The sequence below is a fragment of the Muscardinus avellanarius genome (assembly GCF_963383645.1).
Source record: "Muscardinus avellanarius genome assembly, chromosome: 4".
NCBI classification, from domain to species: domain Eukaryota; kingdom Metazoa; phylum Chordata; class Mammalia; order Rodentia; family Gliridae; genus Muscardinus; species Muscardinus avellanarius.
The window spans coordinates 108,230,761-108,247,387 of record NC_137789.1 but is presented as its reverse complement, the minus strand read 5'-3'; the positions used below and the strand labels follow the sequence as shown (position 1 = coordinate 108,247,387).

At 46.5% G+C, this 16,627-nt stretch overlaps 1 protein-coding gene across 1 annotated transcript in view; it reads left to right on the top strand.

The window, feature by feature from the left end:
* Positions 1 to 791: 791 nt before the first annotated feature.
* Positions 792 to 16,627, top strand: part of CCDC6 (coiled-coil domain containing 6) — a gene marked incomplete at both ends in the record, with an annotated part of 103,137 nt that continues 87,301 nt past the window's right edge. The window contains one exon of the mRNA XM_080694222.1: positions 792 to 1,091. Within this exon, the coding sequence (XP_080550348.1) occupies positions 792 to 1,091 (300 nt within the window). The remainder of the gene's footprint in view (positions 1,092 to 16,627) is intronic.

The window sequence follows — 16,627 nt, the reverse complement described above, 5'->3', positions numbered from 1 at the left end:
TCTCCGACTAGACAAATGTTAGTGTCTTAATCCTAAGGCGTGACGCGTGCTGGAAATGTTTGCAAAAAGTGCAAAGAGGAAAAAACGTGGGGAAGAGGGGTGGGGGGGAGAGAATAAAGTTGCAAACCGTTTAAACAACTGGGCGCTCTGTGCTTTATGATATTATTAAAGGGTGGTGTGTCTCTGGCAAATTCTTTCCTAACGAGATTAACCTGTGGCTGCCGCTTCGCCCCGCGGCTCGGGCCCAGGGCAGGGAATTTTCTGTGCTCTCAAGCTCTATCTACAGCGGCTCAGTCCAGCACTCGGCTCACGCAGAAGGCAAAGCTGCGAGTCTGTGCGCAGCAGACAGAGGGAGACAGGCGCACGCACCGCGGCGCGAGCCGGGGCTGGACGCCGGGCCCGCTGACCTCTCCACGTGTCCCGGGCACCTGCGGGCGGGCGGGCCGGGCATTAGGTTGCTTTTTTTTTTCCAGCTCCCGGAGCGGGTGCGAGCCCGGAAGAGGCGGGCGGCGGCGGCGGGGCGGCCCGGCCCACGTGGGCAGCCGCAGCGCCGAGCCGGCCTAGCGAGCCGTGCAGTACTGCCCGAGCCCGGGCGGGGTCCCTGTTCTCCGGCGGAGGCGGTCCCTCGGCAGCGGGAAGCTCCCTCTCTTTCTCTCGCCGCCGCTCGGAGTCTGCGCCCTGGTGCCAGGCGCCCCGCTCGGCGCGTCCCGGAGCTCGCCGGCGCCCACTCCTCCGCGGCCGGCCGCGCCCGCCAGCCCGCCGCCGCGCCTCCTCCCCAGCCCGCCGCGGCCATGGCGGACAGCGCCAGCGAGAGCGACACGGACGGCGCGGGCGGCCACGGCGGCCCGGCCGCCATGCAGTCGTCCTGCTCGGCGACCTCGGGCGGCGGCGGCGGCGGCGGCGGCGGCGGCGGCGGGGGGAAGTCGGGGGGCATTGTCATCTCGCCGTTCCGCCTGGAGGAGCTCACCAACCGCCTGGCCTCGCTGCAGCAGGAGAACAAGGTGCTGAAGATCGAGCTGGAGACCTACAAACTCAAGTGCAAGGCGCTGCAGGAGGAGAACCGCGACCTGCGCAAAGCCAGCGTGACCATCGTGAGTGCCCCCGGGGGCCCGGGCCGCGGCCCCCCGGCCTCGGGGGAGGGGAGGCGCGGGGGGAGGCGACCTGGCGACACCCACTGCCCCCTTTCGCCTCCGGGAGCAGGCCCCTCCCGGGCACCGCCGGAGGCTGGCGGCATGGCGTGGGGGGGGGGTGGGACTTTTCCCATCTTCGTGTGCTTGAGAGGTGCTTCCAGAATCTAGGGAGCCCCGGTCTGGGGGGACGGAGCGAGTCGGGGTCTGCTCCCCGGGCCTGGCGTGGAGCGTGGGTGTGGGGGTGCGCGGCTGGGCTGGGCACCCGCCTGGCATCAGGGCCGCGCTAGCTGGATCGCCGGGGGAGGGGGCGGGAGAGTGTGGCCGGGAATCCGGGAAGTGGAGTTTTCTGGCCAGAAAGGAGAGGGAAGGGCGGGTACCCGAGCTCACGCTCCCACCTCGGCGGAGGCGCCTTCCTTCTGGCTGGGAAGGTGGGCGGTCTGCAACGGGGGCGGGGGGGGGCAGCATCTCCCCCTTACCCCGTCTGGGACTGGGTTGGGGCCGACCCAGGGTGGAGGGTAGCTCGCCACTGTGGCTCCCAGGCTGAGCAAGGTGTCCGTGCTTCTTCGGAGGTGGAGTAGTTAGGAGTCTCTGATATTTGACGGAGAACAGGCCATCTGTTTCTGTTTCTACCTGGTCCCTGGAGGCCCAGAAGCGGGTAAGATCAGGTCTTGTAGGGTCGGTAACGCCTTGCAGGTGTTCAGCAGGGCCCAGATAGCGGTGATGAGGCGAAACGTAACTAGAAAAAGTACACTGTGTTCTCACCTCACGTCCTTACCAGCTCCATCATTAACATGCAGAATCCCCGCACAGACAACCCTATTCAGATCAAAACAGTCTCCCCGGCCAAAAGCAGAGAAGAAAATGTCAAGAAATCAAGGGGATTAATTGTCAGAGCTGCTTGTACAATGGCTGATCAGACCGAGGCTTCAGATGGAGAGAGAGGAAGATGAATGTGGGGATGAGTTGGGAATCGCACCCCGGAAATGAAATGGGACAAATTTAAGATGCTCCTGTGCCAGGAAGAACGGCTTCAGTAGCGGAGTGAGCGTGCTTTCCCAAGTGCTGGCTCACAGGAGGCTAGATGGAATTCTTGATTTATGGGGAGCCTGGGTTTCCACCGGAGTTTGAGTGTGATCAGCAACCTAAATAGCTACTGATAGTAGAAAGGCACTTTGCACACTCAAATCCAGGAGTGGTGAGTGGAATCGGCCCAACATTCATGCTTTCCCAGATGGTAAAGTTCTTGAAGTGCCCTTTTGGTAGAAAAGGAGAGGAATTTGCAGAGACAGCCACTTCAAGCCTCCAGCTTTCTTGGCAAAGAGAGATGACTCTGCTGAGTGGGGTTTCAGAAGAGGTTGGTGAAGCCATTTATTTAAGGTTTGATGTAGTAAACCTGGTTTCTTGGAGATAGTGAACTGTGGCAAGTAGTAAAACATGAAGCAGAGTCTCTCCAGCCTCTTGCAACAGGGGAGCGAATTCAGGCCGTTTTTTTTGTTTCTTTGGGAGGGAGAGCCTGAAGGGTAGAAAGACTCTGTGAAAGGGTTATCCGTTTGACACTTTGACCATAAGTAGGTCTGTACATTGTACACAAACATGTTGGCTTTGCAGGGACAAACATGTTTATTCCTGGTATGTCAGATCAGAGGCCATCTGGATGCTTGGGGCAGAGAATGTGCACTGTGGGGACTTCATTTCTTAGCACTTAACCCTCAACTAGAACTGACATCCAATCAAGATATGCTTGGGGGAAGTGTTCTCGTGAGGCCTTACTGAGTAAAGTTTCAGCATTGTTGTAGATGACAGCCTGTAAGTACCCGAAGCTTCCCAGTTCTTCTTTATTCTGTGAAGCTTCTCAGTTCTTTATTCTGTAATATATTCAGGGAGAGGAATAAAAGTGCCTTGTTCACCTGGGTCTGCAGGACCTGGCAGGTGTGACGGAGGAGCTAATTGACAGGTGAGAGAGAGAGGTTCAATCTAGCTTTGGAGCATTCTGTTAAGTGACCCAGGCCCCAGATTGTGTCTGGAGTGGATTTGGCCTCTCAGGTGTGTAATTTTGGAGGAGAAAAGAATGTGGCTTCATAAATGGGCTTGTACAATTTCTGCCAAGTCTGATGGCTTAGATGTTGCTTGTGCTGGTAGCTGCCTGGAATATTTATCACAAGACCCAGATAATTCAGACTTTTACATTATTTCTGTTAATTTGAAGGGGAGATGGCACCACAGTCCTATTAACTTGCCTTCCTGGCTTTTATTAGTTCTTCTAATTATGGTTTTAACTTTCAGGGTGATGAGCTCTAAAGGTACTTCTGGCTGTCTTTCCTTTTTCTTGAGCATGTTTAGGAAGGCATCTTGCCTTTGAGCCATGCCCCGGAGAAGAAAGAGCTCCTCTTTTTCCCCTTTTAAATTTTTTTAGAGCAGGTTCAGGTTCACAGTAAAATTGAGCATAAGGTACCAACATTTCCCCCGATACTCTCTCTTCCCACACAGGCACAAACTCACCCACTACCAGCCTCCTGGCACCAGAGGGGTGCATTTGTTACAGTTAATGAAGCTACACATTGACACATCCTCATCACCCAAGTCAGTAGTTTACATTCGGCCCGCTGTTGGGATTGTATATTCCATGGGTTTGGATGGATGTATAATGATAGGTATCTACCATTGTAGTGTCACACAGAATAGTATCACTGCCTAATAATCCTCTGTGCTCTGACTGTTCGTTCCTCCCTCCCCCCAATACCAGGCAACCACTGATCTTCTTAACTTTTTCTATAGTTTTGTCTTTCCCAGAATTCCATATAGTTGGAATCATCTAATATACAGACATTATAGATGGGCTTCTGTCACTTTGTAATATACATTTAAGGTTCCTTTTTTTTGCCATATCTTTATCACTTCTTTTTAGTGCTGATATTTAATCATTTGAAGTAACTAAACATTACTCTTGGTTGCTATTAAGTTTTACTAATTTCTTTTTCTTTTTGGAGGGGGAAACGGCATCTTGCTGTGTTGCCTAGGCTGGTTTTGAACTCATGGTCCTGCTTCAGGCTCTCTGAATATCTGGGATTATAGATATCTGGCAGTTTGGGCACTTTTGAATAAAGCTGTGGTAAACAGGTATGTGCAGTTTTTTTGTCTGGACAAGATTTCAGCTTATTCAGGTAAATACCTAGAAGCATGGCTGCCGGTTAGATGATGAGTTATGTTCTGTAAGAAGTAGCCAAAGTGGCTGGACCATTTTGCATTCCCATCAGCAATGAATGAGAGTTGCTGTTGCTTCATATCCTCATCGACAATTGGGTTTGTTCTAGAGTAGTTCAAGATTTAAAGTATTCTAGGTATGACTTATTATCTCCTTGTGCCCTGTAGTTTTAGGCAGATCCAAAGGCCAGTAGAAGCTCTAGCCAGTGGGCTCTTCTGATATAAAAATACTGCTTCCGATTAAGCTTCCCATTTCATAAAGGGTTGGTTCATGGGCCTGGGCTCTCAACATCTGTGTAATAGAGGTGTAAACAGTGTCTGTGGGGAAGAATTGGCTGCCTCTGCTCCACGTCCATAGGTGCCTGGTGCATCTGGAGCTAGAGCTTGCCTCCAGCACATTTTATTTGGGGCTTAGAGATAGAATTGAATGTTTTGAGCGATTATCCAATTTTATCCATTAAATTAGCAGTGGAACCAGGCTACTGATTATAGATCACAATCTCTTTTCTTGGAGTGGGGGAAATAAACAAAACACAGATGTTTAGTCATCCTTTGGAGTCACTTTTATCTTTTAGGCTTCATCTGTCTGGTGTAGGCTGTGAGTGAGAACATGATCCTGGATTACCTGATTGCACGCAGTTGAGGGTGGTGGTCTCTGCAGAGGTGTGGAAAAACACCCACGGGTAGTAATTGAATGGCTCCAAAGTTCTCAACTGGTTGCTGGTGTTCTTAGCTTGTAAGCAGGGCTCGGCTGGTTCCCTAGGGTGTGTACCTTCTAGACAGGCCCAGACTTCAGCATGTGTTTGGTTTTGAAATAAAGGTCTATAATAAATCACTAGCATTTATATGTCTTTCTACATAGAAAATTCATTATAGAAGTTTAGGGAAATACAGAAAAAGTGTTTTAAAGTGATAATAGAAAAACATGTTGGTATGGCATGATTAAAAACCTGACTATTTTAAACATCAACAGTGTAATGGTTTCTTTAACCAGTAGAAGACATTAGTGTTATATATTTCAGATTATTTATTCTGGAAGCCCAATATGCTATTTTCCATTTTTAAGACTTCATTTTGGCAGACTCTCTGAAGCTGTCAGATTGACATGGCCCTTGTAAAGTGGTGTGTCTTTTTTTCTTTCCTATGTAGAGAAAAACTTTCTTAGATTTTTTTTTTTTTTTTTTTGCAACACCCACCTTGAGACACAGCTTTGGGGAAAATATGATCTCACATTTAGGTCTGACTGTATACAAGTCTTCTTAAAGAGACTGGCCTTGTGTATTTCTTCGGCTCTTAAAGTTATGTACCTTTTGTGTGTCTCATATAATTCATTTGAACTTAATTTAAAAAGGAAAGAAGCCTAAAACCTTAAAGCAATCTGTGATGGACTTTTACAGCACTCCCCTTTTATCTCTGTGGGAAGTGGGGGCTAGAGAATCTATACTATGAGTCTCTGGTTCATGGTGTTGACGATGTTCAAGACCAGCTAAACTGGTCTATAGCAAAAACAAGAACCAGAATTTGAAGGAGTCATTGTTTGCTTAGAAACTTTCTAACTTTTTCTGGAATCAGGTAAATATTCTGGGTTTTTTTTTTTACCAGGCTCTGTATGATTGGTCCCTGCTTGCTTCACAGCCATATCCCTCTTGTGTATGCAGCCCTGAACATGCTCACAGTTGTCTAAACTCCAGAATTTCAATAGCTTTCTCTGGCTCCTCACTCCTGCCCTTAAATGCTTTTTCCCACTCCTCCCCTCCCTGTTACCTTGAAATTCAAGTGGGCTGTGTCATCACCTCTGCAGACCCCTCCCCAGTGTGCCCCGGCTCTGCCCCTTTGCTGCACACCTGCTTTCTCAGATGTTTCCCCAGAACCCATCTGTCACTTGCCCTCCCCCCACGCATCTTCCTCAGTGGGGAAATTCTTAAGGAACAGAAATTGCATTTCTCATTGCATCCCTCAGTGCCTGCCATGTGGGGGACACTGGGAGGGTGTCAGGTTGGCTTCAGAGGCATTGGGTGTGCGTGTGTATGTATATGTATGTGTGTGTGTGTGTGTGTGTGTGCATGCACACGAGTGCAGGCTCATGCTTTTTGTATGTATATGTGTGTGTGTGTGCGCATGCACACGAGTGCAGGCTCATGCTTTTGTTCTAGGATGATGGTGTGAATATTGTCACCTGTACCTTGTCTTCCGAGCCACTCTTGCACCATAACAAACACCATGGTCATCATGGATGGTTAAGCTGACTGGACAGACCCATGGATACACCACATAGTTAGAGGGGGGGCAACTGCAGTCTGTGTGTGTGTCCCGAGCCCTTGCCTTCTGGCCAGGGGTCATGTGGTAGGCTACCTTGTAGCATACACCTGTAAGTTCCTGATACATTTCGTCTGGAAGGGGACACAGTTTTCTTCAAAGGGTTTCTGGAGCAAGGCTTAGAGAAGAAAGTAGCCCTGGTGAAGTTCAGATCTGCAGATCTGTTGTTTGGTTTTGGTGATGGTGACATCCTTCCAGGTGTTTCTATAACTTAATATTCAAATGCCCCGTAGCCACCTTTGGGAAACAACTATGACCATCCCCGGTGGATACGCGCATGCAGGTACAGGTGACCAGAGTCTGACTGGGAAAGTGTCCGAGAACAGGATGTGGAGAACAAGTCCTCGGACATGTCCAGGTGCTACTTGCAGTATGGATTCAAAGTGTTGATTCAGTTGTGTTCTTGTGTTCTGTGTAGGCGTACCCAATCCCCACCCCCCCCCAAGTCATGGTTTGCAGATATAATTGAGTTTACACCTAGAAATGCTAATCCTTGCTTTTAAGCTGCAGCAAGGCAGAACAAGAAGTAACAGTAATCTTTCTTGTCCCCTCTGTGTAATTTTTTCCTCAGTGGGTAGGTGTTGCTTTTTGTTTTCAGTCACAGTGTGGTTGCTTTTAGATTTATTGAATTATTGTCAAAGCCAGCAAAGTAAATGTGAACAGGTTCAGTATGTTCCTGCTTGGTGGTGGTTGCAATCTTCTTGACAGAGAAACTAATGCTCTGGAAAACATTTCTAATCATCAGGATCTCAAAATAGTGTTACCTTGCAGACTCTACTTCCCCAAGACTGTCTTATGTCAAATGTTATCTTCTATGGCTGTCAGATCCACAGCTGTGAAGTTTATACCAACCCTCCTACCAGTAGGTTGCAAACATTACCAAGTGTAAGTTCTGTCAGGATTTAGAATGCTAATCAAGGAGAGGGGGCTAAGTGTGATTATTAACAATTAACCCTAGCCGGGCTTGGTGGTGCAGGCTTGTAATCCCAGCATTTGGGAGGCTGAGACAGGAGCATCATGATTTGCAGACGGCCTCAGCTACTTAGGCCCTTTGCAACTCAGTGAGACTCTGTTTCAAAATGGGGCTTGTGGTGTAGCTTGGAGGTAGAATGTCCATGGGTTCAATCCCCAGTACATGGGAGGGGGGATTAACCCTTCCCTTCCCTTCTCTTTAGATCTGATGTACAAAGTACAATATAGTGATTGAAATTCATTATATTCATTTGTGTAATACTGGGAAATTTTCTGATCCCTCCCCCCACCTACACCTTTGCTTCCTTAGTTAAAAAAAAAAAAAAACAGCATGCAATAAATATAGCCTAAAAAGTGCAGGATTCAGCTTTCAAGTATGTATGCATGACCTACTGCGTGCCAGATACTCAGAAATATCCGAAGGCATACAAGGGCTTCTGAGGCAGCCCAGCAAGGCTGCATCCAGCTTGGCTCTGGCCACAGCCATACCTGCGCAAGCTAGAAAGGAAGGTGTGGGCCAACTCCTGTAGGGTTTATGAGGGAGGCACTCCCACCTTGTGGCCTTGGGAAATGAAGCTCATATATCTCAGAGTCCCTTTAAGGGAAACTGTGTGCCACACTCACTCAGTTTAATCAGCCTGTAGTTTATTTTGTAAGACAGACATAGGGAGAGCTGTTGCTCCATTTATGCTGAAGTGGCATAGGGAGGCTTTTAAAAATTTTTCCTTATTATTGAAATGTCCCTGTTTTAATTTCATAACCTGAAATTTTCTAGGTGTGTTTTCCTCTCTTCTTGTTTTACTTCTGCGGCCCACCGGGTTCTTCTCATGGAATACTGTTGGGGGACCGAACTTCCCACGTTTTTAATACAAAGCTGGCTGTCTGAAAGCAAAGGCTTCTTACAGTAAGATTAGAGATACTATTTTGTGGGCAGCGTCGAATTCCAGCTTGTTAAAACAGTGTTGATTGATGGGCTAATCTTCCACGCATCTGTTCCAGATCAAGCCGGCCTTCGTGGGTGCCAGGTGTGTCCAGAGTGATCTTAATACCCACCAGGGCATCTCAGGGCACCGAGGCTCAAACCAGGCCACTGGGTGCTGAGCAGCCAAGGTGGGATGATCAACCAGACACAGGTCACAACTCAGAGTTGTTGTTTTTTTTTTTCTTTTTCTGCAGAAGGAAAGAGGAAATGAAAAAATGAAGGTGGTATGGGTTATGGATGAGCTAAATAAAGTTCTTCGAAATTTACCTACCTGACGATGCACTTCATGCATTGCTTTCTTAAGAGAACAACTTAAAAGCCCAGCGTGGTGGCACATGCCTGTAATCCCGGTACTTGGGAGGCAGAGACAGGAGGAGTGCAGTGCTATCTACCTCGTGAGAGTGAATGGAGTCAAATGAATGGATTGAGAGAATAATTATACTTGGCGATTAATAGAGACGACTCTAACTCATGGAACTCTTTTCATGTCATTGGTGATTTAAAAAAGATTATCCTGATAAACCAAGTCAAATGATAACATTGTGGGTGTGTGGCATTGCGGATTGAGCCCAGAGACATTCTAACTTTGAGCTACACCCCCAATCCTATTGTTTTTTATTTGGAAATAGGGTCTTAATAAGTTGTAGAGGGCTTCACTACGTTGCTGAGACTGGCTATGGACCTGTGATCCTCCTCAGTCTTCCCAAGTACTGGGATTACAGGCATGCACCACTGCACCAAGCCATAACGTTTTAATCTTATTGAGAGGTGGTTTTTTTTTTTTTTTTTGGTTTTTTTTGAGGAGGGTGATGGTGGTTTGGCAGGCTTTAATTTACCCAAACAAAGATTTTTTCTGAGTCAAAACATTGTGTCTCAGTGTCACGATTTAGGTCAGAGAGAGTCAACTTTAAGGAAAAATACAGTGCTACATGATTTTGATGTCTTTGTTACCCAAAGAGTACAATTTAAAATATCTACTCCACAGAGTACAGTTGAACTTCTTCAGGTTCAGATCACTGCCTGGTGAGCGGTTGTGTCTATGGGAATGTATGTTAACCATTTCACACCATTGTGAACCTTCAATGCAGGGTGCTTATTATGGAGAAATAACCATAGGTACCCAGAGAAGAGACCCAGTGACCTTTATTTCTTTGTAATTTTTTTATTGTAGTAAAATATACATAATATAATTACTATTTTAACCATTTTTAAGTGTATAATTCAATGGCATTAAGTCTATTCATACTGCTTAGCAACCATCACTGTTCATTTCCACAATTTTTTTTTTCTGGGTCTGCAGATGAAAGCCAGGAGAATTCAACCTCTGATCTACACCCCCCTGTCCTATTTTTTATTCTTTATTTTGAAACACTAAGTTGCAGAGGGCCTCACTAAGTAGCTAAGGCTGTCGGCGAACCACGATCCTCAGTTCTCAGTCTCCCGAATGCTGGGATAACAAGTGTGCGCCACCATGCCCAGCCATTTCCAGAATTTTTAAATACTAAACAGAACTTTGTGCAAGTTTAATAATCACTTCTCACTTCCCCTTCTCTTGGTAGCATGTATTCCTACTGATTTTTAAAATATTTTTAAAGTAAATCTTAAATGATTTTTTACTTACTTTGGTCTACAAAAGCAGCTGTTTCTTATTGTACTGGTATCAAAGTTATTAAATGGGACATAAAGTATTTTAGTGCAGATGCTATTGATCACTTGCTCCGACTTGAGTTTTTATTGCCTGTTGACTTATTTTGCATCTGGTTCTTATGTCATGTGACAAAATGTAGTTTCTGATGCCTTAATTGGTACCTGGGGCCTTGATTTGTTTTGTGTGTAGACACCCAGATGTGGACAGTGCTGTATAAGGACTAATCCACAGTGATGGCTCATCCTTCAGGAGGAAGGACTTTGCCCTAACACCCCGTAAATGACTGTTGCTTTTTTTTTTAAATGAAAATATGTTGTAAGCATTAATTTTCTTGAGAGCATTTTGAGTAAACCATAATTTAAGAAAGTTTGAAGGACAGAAAAGCTTGAGAGATTTTTATCCACTAGCATTACCCCACTTCCACCTCTCGTGTTGCCATGGTAACAGCTAATGTGTGCCCAGTGTACAGTGTGGGACAGGCACTGTTGGAAGAAGCTTATGGACATCCTTTCGTGTGATTGGGACTACTCTTACCTATAGCTAGAAACCTGAAGTTTAGGCCTAGAGAGGTTGCACAATTTGTCTGAGGTCATCAGGTGAAGCTGGGGTTTGAGTCTAAGGTCTGGCATTGGAGCTTAAGGCCGAGCAGGGGTATACATTCATTTAGGGTCAATTTTACCTTCATCTGGTCGGTGGCATTTTTCTGGTGATGGTTTCTGCAGTTTTGTTCTTTAGTTAGGGTACCCGGGGCTGCCCCATGCTACAGCAAATTCCCAGGATGCTGGACCCAAGGGAGTGTTGCCAGGGCAGCGACTCCTTGTCTTGGAAAAGCAGCAGGGAGAGAGTGTGGCAGACATTCTGCCACTTTCTGGCTCTGCTGTTCTCCAGCACTGGGTTGTGGTTACTCCTCTTTGGCATACCCCAGTACATTTACACCTCTTTTCATATTGTAGCCATCGGCCTCTCCCCAAGTCCCAACAAGAGTCATTTTCTTCCGATGTTTATGCTACATTTTTATGGAGCACCTGCTGTATGCCAGGACATGCATAATAACTGCGCTGAGATTGTACTGAGTGAGGGGGAGAGGCTTGAACTCAACCCAGGAGTAGGGGCTGTAGTCAGAGGGCTGGCTCTGGAAGGAAGGCGTTTTTAGCCAGGACCTGAAGACTAAGTGGAAGTTAATTCAGAATGAAGTGGAGGACAGGTGTGGCTGGAGAAGGTGTTCTTCCCTCGCCCGGGCAGAACCTAGATGTCTGAGGAAAGAGCGGGGCCTGGTGGACCTGGCTGGCTGGGGCTGCCTGCTTGCTCGCTCCCTGAGCTGGGGGCGGCAGGAGCTTCTCTGTCTCTTAGAGATCCACTCTGGCTGTGTAGTGCAGACATTTGTTTTCCCTCAGAGACAGGCATTTTGTCATTTATCTTGTATAGGATGATCCGTCTTATTCCATGGTAACAGTAGATGCATATTGCAATTTTACTGTCTTGTATGCCAGGTGTAGTTCTCAACGTTTTATGTTTAGGAACTGATTTAATCCTCACAACAATCCTTCATGATCTCCATGTCACAGATGAAGAAATGAGGTGCAGGGAGTCCCAGCAGCCCCCCCCCCGCCCCCAAGAGCACAGTCAGTGGCCAAACGGGCTTGCACGTGGGTGTTGTGCTGGGCCTCACCTAGCGACTGGCACATAAAGACCGCTGTTCGATAGACTATTGTGTTTGCCTGTAGTTGTTTAGTAAAGTTTATGCAATTCATTGTGTGACGACTACTCTTTGCAAACTCCTGGATGGAGCCTAATACACTGTAAAGTGCACAGACTATTATTTTCTTTTGGTACTGGAGATAGAAGCCATGGACGCTCTACCACAGAGCTGTGACCCCTCCCCTTTTAATACTTCTATCAGTCCATTGTAATTCTACGTTATAATGAGGAATAGAGTGATAGGAATGTACGCGCACGCAACACCAGGTGTGCTTCCCTCTGACCTCACTCCACTCCCCTTCCCCACACATGTCATTGAGATTGGTATTGATAATTTCACACATTTACATAGCATTACTTAAACCATTACCTTCATTATATCCCTATCCCCTCTTCTCCCTCCTCTGAGCCCCTCCATTGCTCCATTGGAGTCTCTGTTCCTTTATCTGAAGTCTCCTGTTTCTCTCTAGCTTCCACATATGAGAGAAAACACAACTCTTTGCTTTCTGAGACTAGTTAATCTCAGCATAATATTCTCGAGTCCCATCCATCTTCCTACAATGACATAATTTTGTTTTTCTTTATGGCTGAGTAAAATTCCATTGTGTGTATACACCAGTTTTGTGATTCATTCATCTGTTGTTGGACACCTAGGCCGGTCCCATAACTCAGCTATTGTGAATTGTGCTGCTATTGCCAAGTTGCCTGGGCTGATCTGGAACTACCATTCCTGGCATGTGTACAAACTTTGACTAGATTTTAAAATGAAGCTGGGTGGTGGTGCACACCTAAAATCCCAGTACTGGGGAGGCTGAGACAGGAGGATTGAAGCCGAGACAGGAGAATCACAGTCTCTTAGCGGGGCCCTCTACGACTCTGTGAGACCCTGTTTCAAAATAAAAAATAAGACTGGGAGTGTAGCTTAGAAGTAGAATGCCCCTGAGCCCTGAGTTCAATACCCCTACACACACAAAAAAAAAAAGAAAACAAAATTCACTGGTGTCACCACCATGTAGCTCATGACACATGTTCGCATGCTCATTCACGCACTCTTTATATGTATAATTTTTTTTAGAGTGCATGCAGCACTCTTAAAACCTCCATGTACTCTCTTCTAGTCAGTACTCTTCACAAGGTTACTCTGTTCTGGCTTCTTTCAATATAAATTGATTTGTGTTTGAACTTTATGTAATTGGAATTATACAGAGTGTTTTGTGTGCCTGGCTTCTTTGATTTATCCTACTTTACTGGTATTGAATAGCATCGACATTGTTGTAATGGTAATGGTGGTAGGGTTTTTTTTTGGAGGGAGGTGGTACTGGGGATTGAATTTAGAGGTGTTCTACCTGTGAGCTCCATCCCTATTTTTTTTTTTTTTTTTTGAAACAGGGTCTCACTAAGTTGTTGCAGCTGGTCTGGAATCTGCAGTCCTCCTGTCCTAGCCTCTTAATTCCTGGGATGGAACACAGGTATATGCTGCCATGCCCAGCAATGGTAGTTGCTTTTTTTTTTTTTTTTTTTTTTTTGCTGTGTAGTATTCTACTGCATGAGTATCTGTGAAATTTTTCCTTTTAGTGTCTGGCCCTAGGTGGCCCCATCCCTTGCCCATCTTTTGGTCACTGGACAATGGTATGAAAGGAGAATAGCATGAAAGGAGAATATAAACTCTAGAGCTGGGTGTGATGCTGCACGCTTGTAATCCTAGTACTTGGGCAGCTGAGATAGGAGGATCCAGGTTTGTGGCCAGCTTCAGCAACTTGTGAGGCCCTTCATAACTTCATGAGACCCTCTTTCAAAATAAAGAATACAATAGGGTTGGGGGTATAGCTCAGAGGTAGAATGCCCCAGGGTTCCATCCCCAGGAACACAAAAACAAAAGCCCTGTAGTCCTTGGGTTCTAATCATTTGAAGTTGTAGCTACCTTAATATTTTATTCCGAGTGTTTGGTCTTGGTTTAAAGCAGCAGTTTATGGGATTGGTACCTATCTTGCTTCTACCCCAAGTAAGCTGATAAACATGAAGGTGTTTTGTTAATTTGTGAATTAGTCTTGTAGAAGATATTAAAGATTACTGGGACGCACACTCTGTATTGTCCAAAATACATTTCAGTATCAGTCCTGTTCTAGATAATCCTATAAGAAGATGGTAGAAACATAATCTCTTGAAAGTTGGGAGGGGAGGGTTGGGGCAGCACCGAGATGTCTGTAGACCTCAGGCTACGCAGTTCCGCAGCCTGGCTTCTTAGGGTCTGCATTTCTCTGTCACTTTGGGGATGCCCAGGAACTCGGCAGATTCCTAAAGTTTGGTGAGCCAGTGTTAAACGTATCTTGTTAAGGAAGCACCTGCAGGAGGCAAAAGTTCCCCAAACATCTTTTGTTTTTTGTTTGTAGGTTGATTATAGGGCTCTTTCCATTACTTCTTGAAAAACGAGCCAACATGTACCTTTCTCCCATTTTTCTGACGTTAGCTCTGGGGATAGACAGAAGACTGTCACAGCCGGCTTCTTTGAAGTTTGACTTTTGACCCTGTTTTGTGAGGGTATGGATTCCAGAAGGTGGACTTTGATGGGCGACGCCCTAGTGCAACTTCTGCTTAGCGGCTGGTTTGAAGAACAGAAACCAACACGTGAATATCTTTGACACTGACTGACTTTGCAGGCTTGCAATACCCAAATAATATGAAGACAAGCCCAGGTTACTAGCCCAGGGTGGGTCCACGAAGGCAGTAGTTTTTCTCTGTTTGCAAGGAACTCTTCAGATGACCTGTTTGCTTTCTGTTGTCTCTGGATGTTTCCCAGTAGTGTCAGTAGCCTGGGGACTTTTTCAGATTGAGAAACATGCTTTCCACCAGGACAGGAATTTGATTTTATTGGCTTTGGGGATGGTGAGAAAGGGCAACGGACATGTTTTGTGGGACTCAGGGACCCAGCTTGCACAGGCAGTAAAGGAGGCACAGTAAGCATTAGGGACCCAGGAATGCCCTTGCCTTTTTTGCTGTTTGGTATTCACTAAGAATGTGGGGCCCTAGTGGAGACAGTTGGGAGTATTTTAGTTTCTGTCTCCCTCCCTCCCAGGCTACTTGTCTGAACGCCTTCCCGCTGAACTCTTTTTTCAGGTAAGGAAGATTAGCACTAATGACAGTAATCCTTATTTGGTTGGCTCTTTCTTGGCCAAGAGCCTTGCAGCAGTGGGTCACTACTGCTGCCTGCCGGCTGATGGCTGAAGTGAAGAGGGAACTGGAATTTACTTGTTTGCACACCAAGAAAGTCAGTTGGCTTCAGTGCTCCCTGTACGCGGAGGGTGCTCCTTCTCCAGGTCTCAGTCCTCCATAAGCGCCAGTGCTTTTGTTTTTTATGCTTTTGATTCTAATGTGTTACCAATTCGCATCTTCTGCTACGCCACCAGTGTGAATTATCCTTCCCAATTTTTTATTCATTAACTCTTTTCTGATTTTCCACCCTAGATTTCTTTCGAGGAGATGTTGGTATAATAGGACAAGACTTGGAAATCAGGTAGGGTTGCCACAGTCAGCAAATAAAAACAGGATGCATAGACTACATTTGCATTTTAGAAAATCAATTTTCTAGTGTATATATGCCCCAAATGTGGCATGGAGCGTAGACTCACTAAATTATTTTTCTGAACATGAAATTTAATTGGGCATTTGGCATCTTCAGCCCCAAACCCTGGGGGACCTGAGTTACATGTGTCAGTATGGCTCCTCCCTAGCTGATCCTGGGGCAACTTACTTGACCTCTAAGCCACCTTGCCTTTCTAATCTAAAACTGGGTCATGGTATCTTAGCCCTCCTATTTTTTTGTGTGTGTGGATAAGTCACATGACTTATGAAAGCCCTCAGGATGGAACTTCTTTCTTCCTCTTTATCTGATGATTATGGGTTTGCTTCTTGATTATCTTCCTTTTCCTCTCCCATAGACTTGTGACCAGAACCCAGCATCCTTTCCTAGCGGTCTCTGAGTCTTGGCAGAGTGGCTCTCAGTGTGTGCTAACTTTCTTCCCTTTCACTACCAACTTCCTTATTTCTCCCTGTCTGGAGTCTGTGGCTGGAGGTGGCAGGTGGCTCCCTTCACTTGGCCACCGGTACCATCCCCCTCCTTTCCTTTCTCCTGTACACCTGAGTTTCAGGGGCTGACTGGCCTTTTGGCATCTCACTGTCTATGGGACCAGGCATCCGTCATGTATCCTCTTGGGACTTCATTTTCTCCTCTCTGCACTGAGAAGGTTTGGTAGAATTTGGAGTTTGTACCTGGCAGCCTGTGTGTGGTTGGAGGGTGAGTGATCTGGCCCCAGAGTCCGGGAAAGTCCTTTGCAAAGGAATGTCTTGGGAAGGGCGGGCAGTTCTGCTTTATCTGCTGCTTGGACCTGCCAGCTTCACACACTGATTTACTTGCTGCTCTGATGGCAGTTGAGTCTGAGACCCCTGGAGCATGCTGTAGATCAGGACTAATGAAGCCAGGGTGCCTAACGTGATTGACCCTTGAAACAAAACCGTGTGGCACAGTTACTGCAGTTTTACAGGTAAAGAGAACCAAGGTGCAGAGACATTAACTGGCCAGGGTCTTTTAGCCAGTAGGTGGTGAGGCCAGGATCTGTCAGCTTGTCTTTGGAGCCTCTGTTTTTACTACACTGTAAGGCTCTATGAATTCCTTGTAGGAGTTTA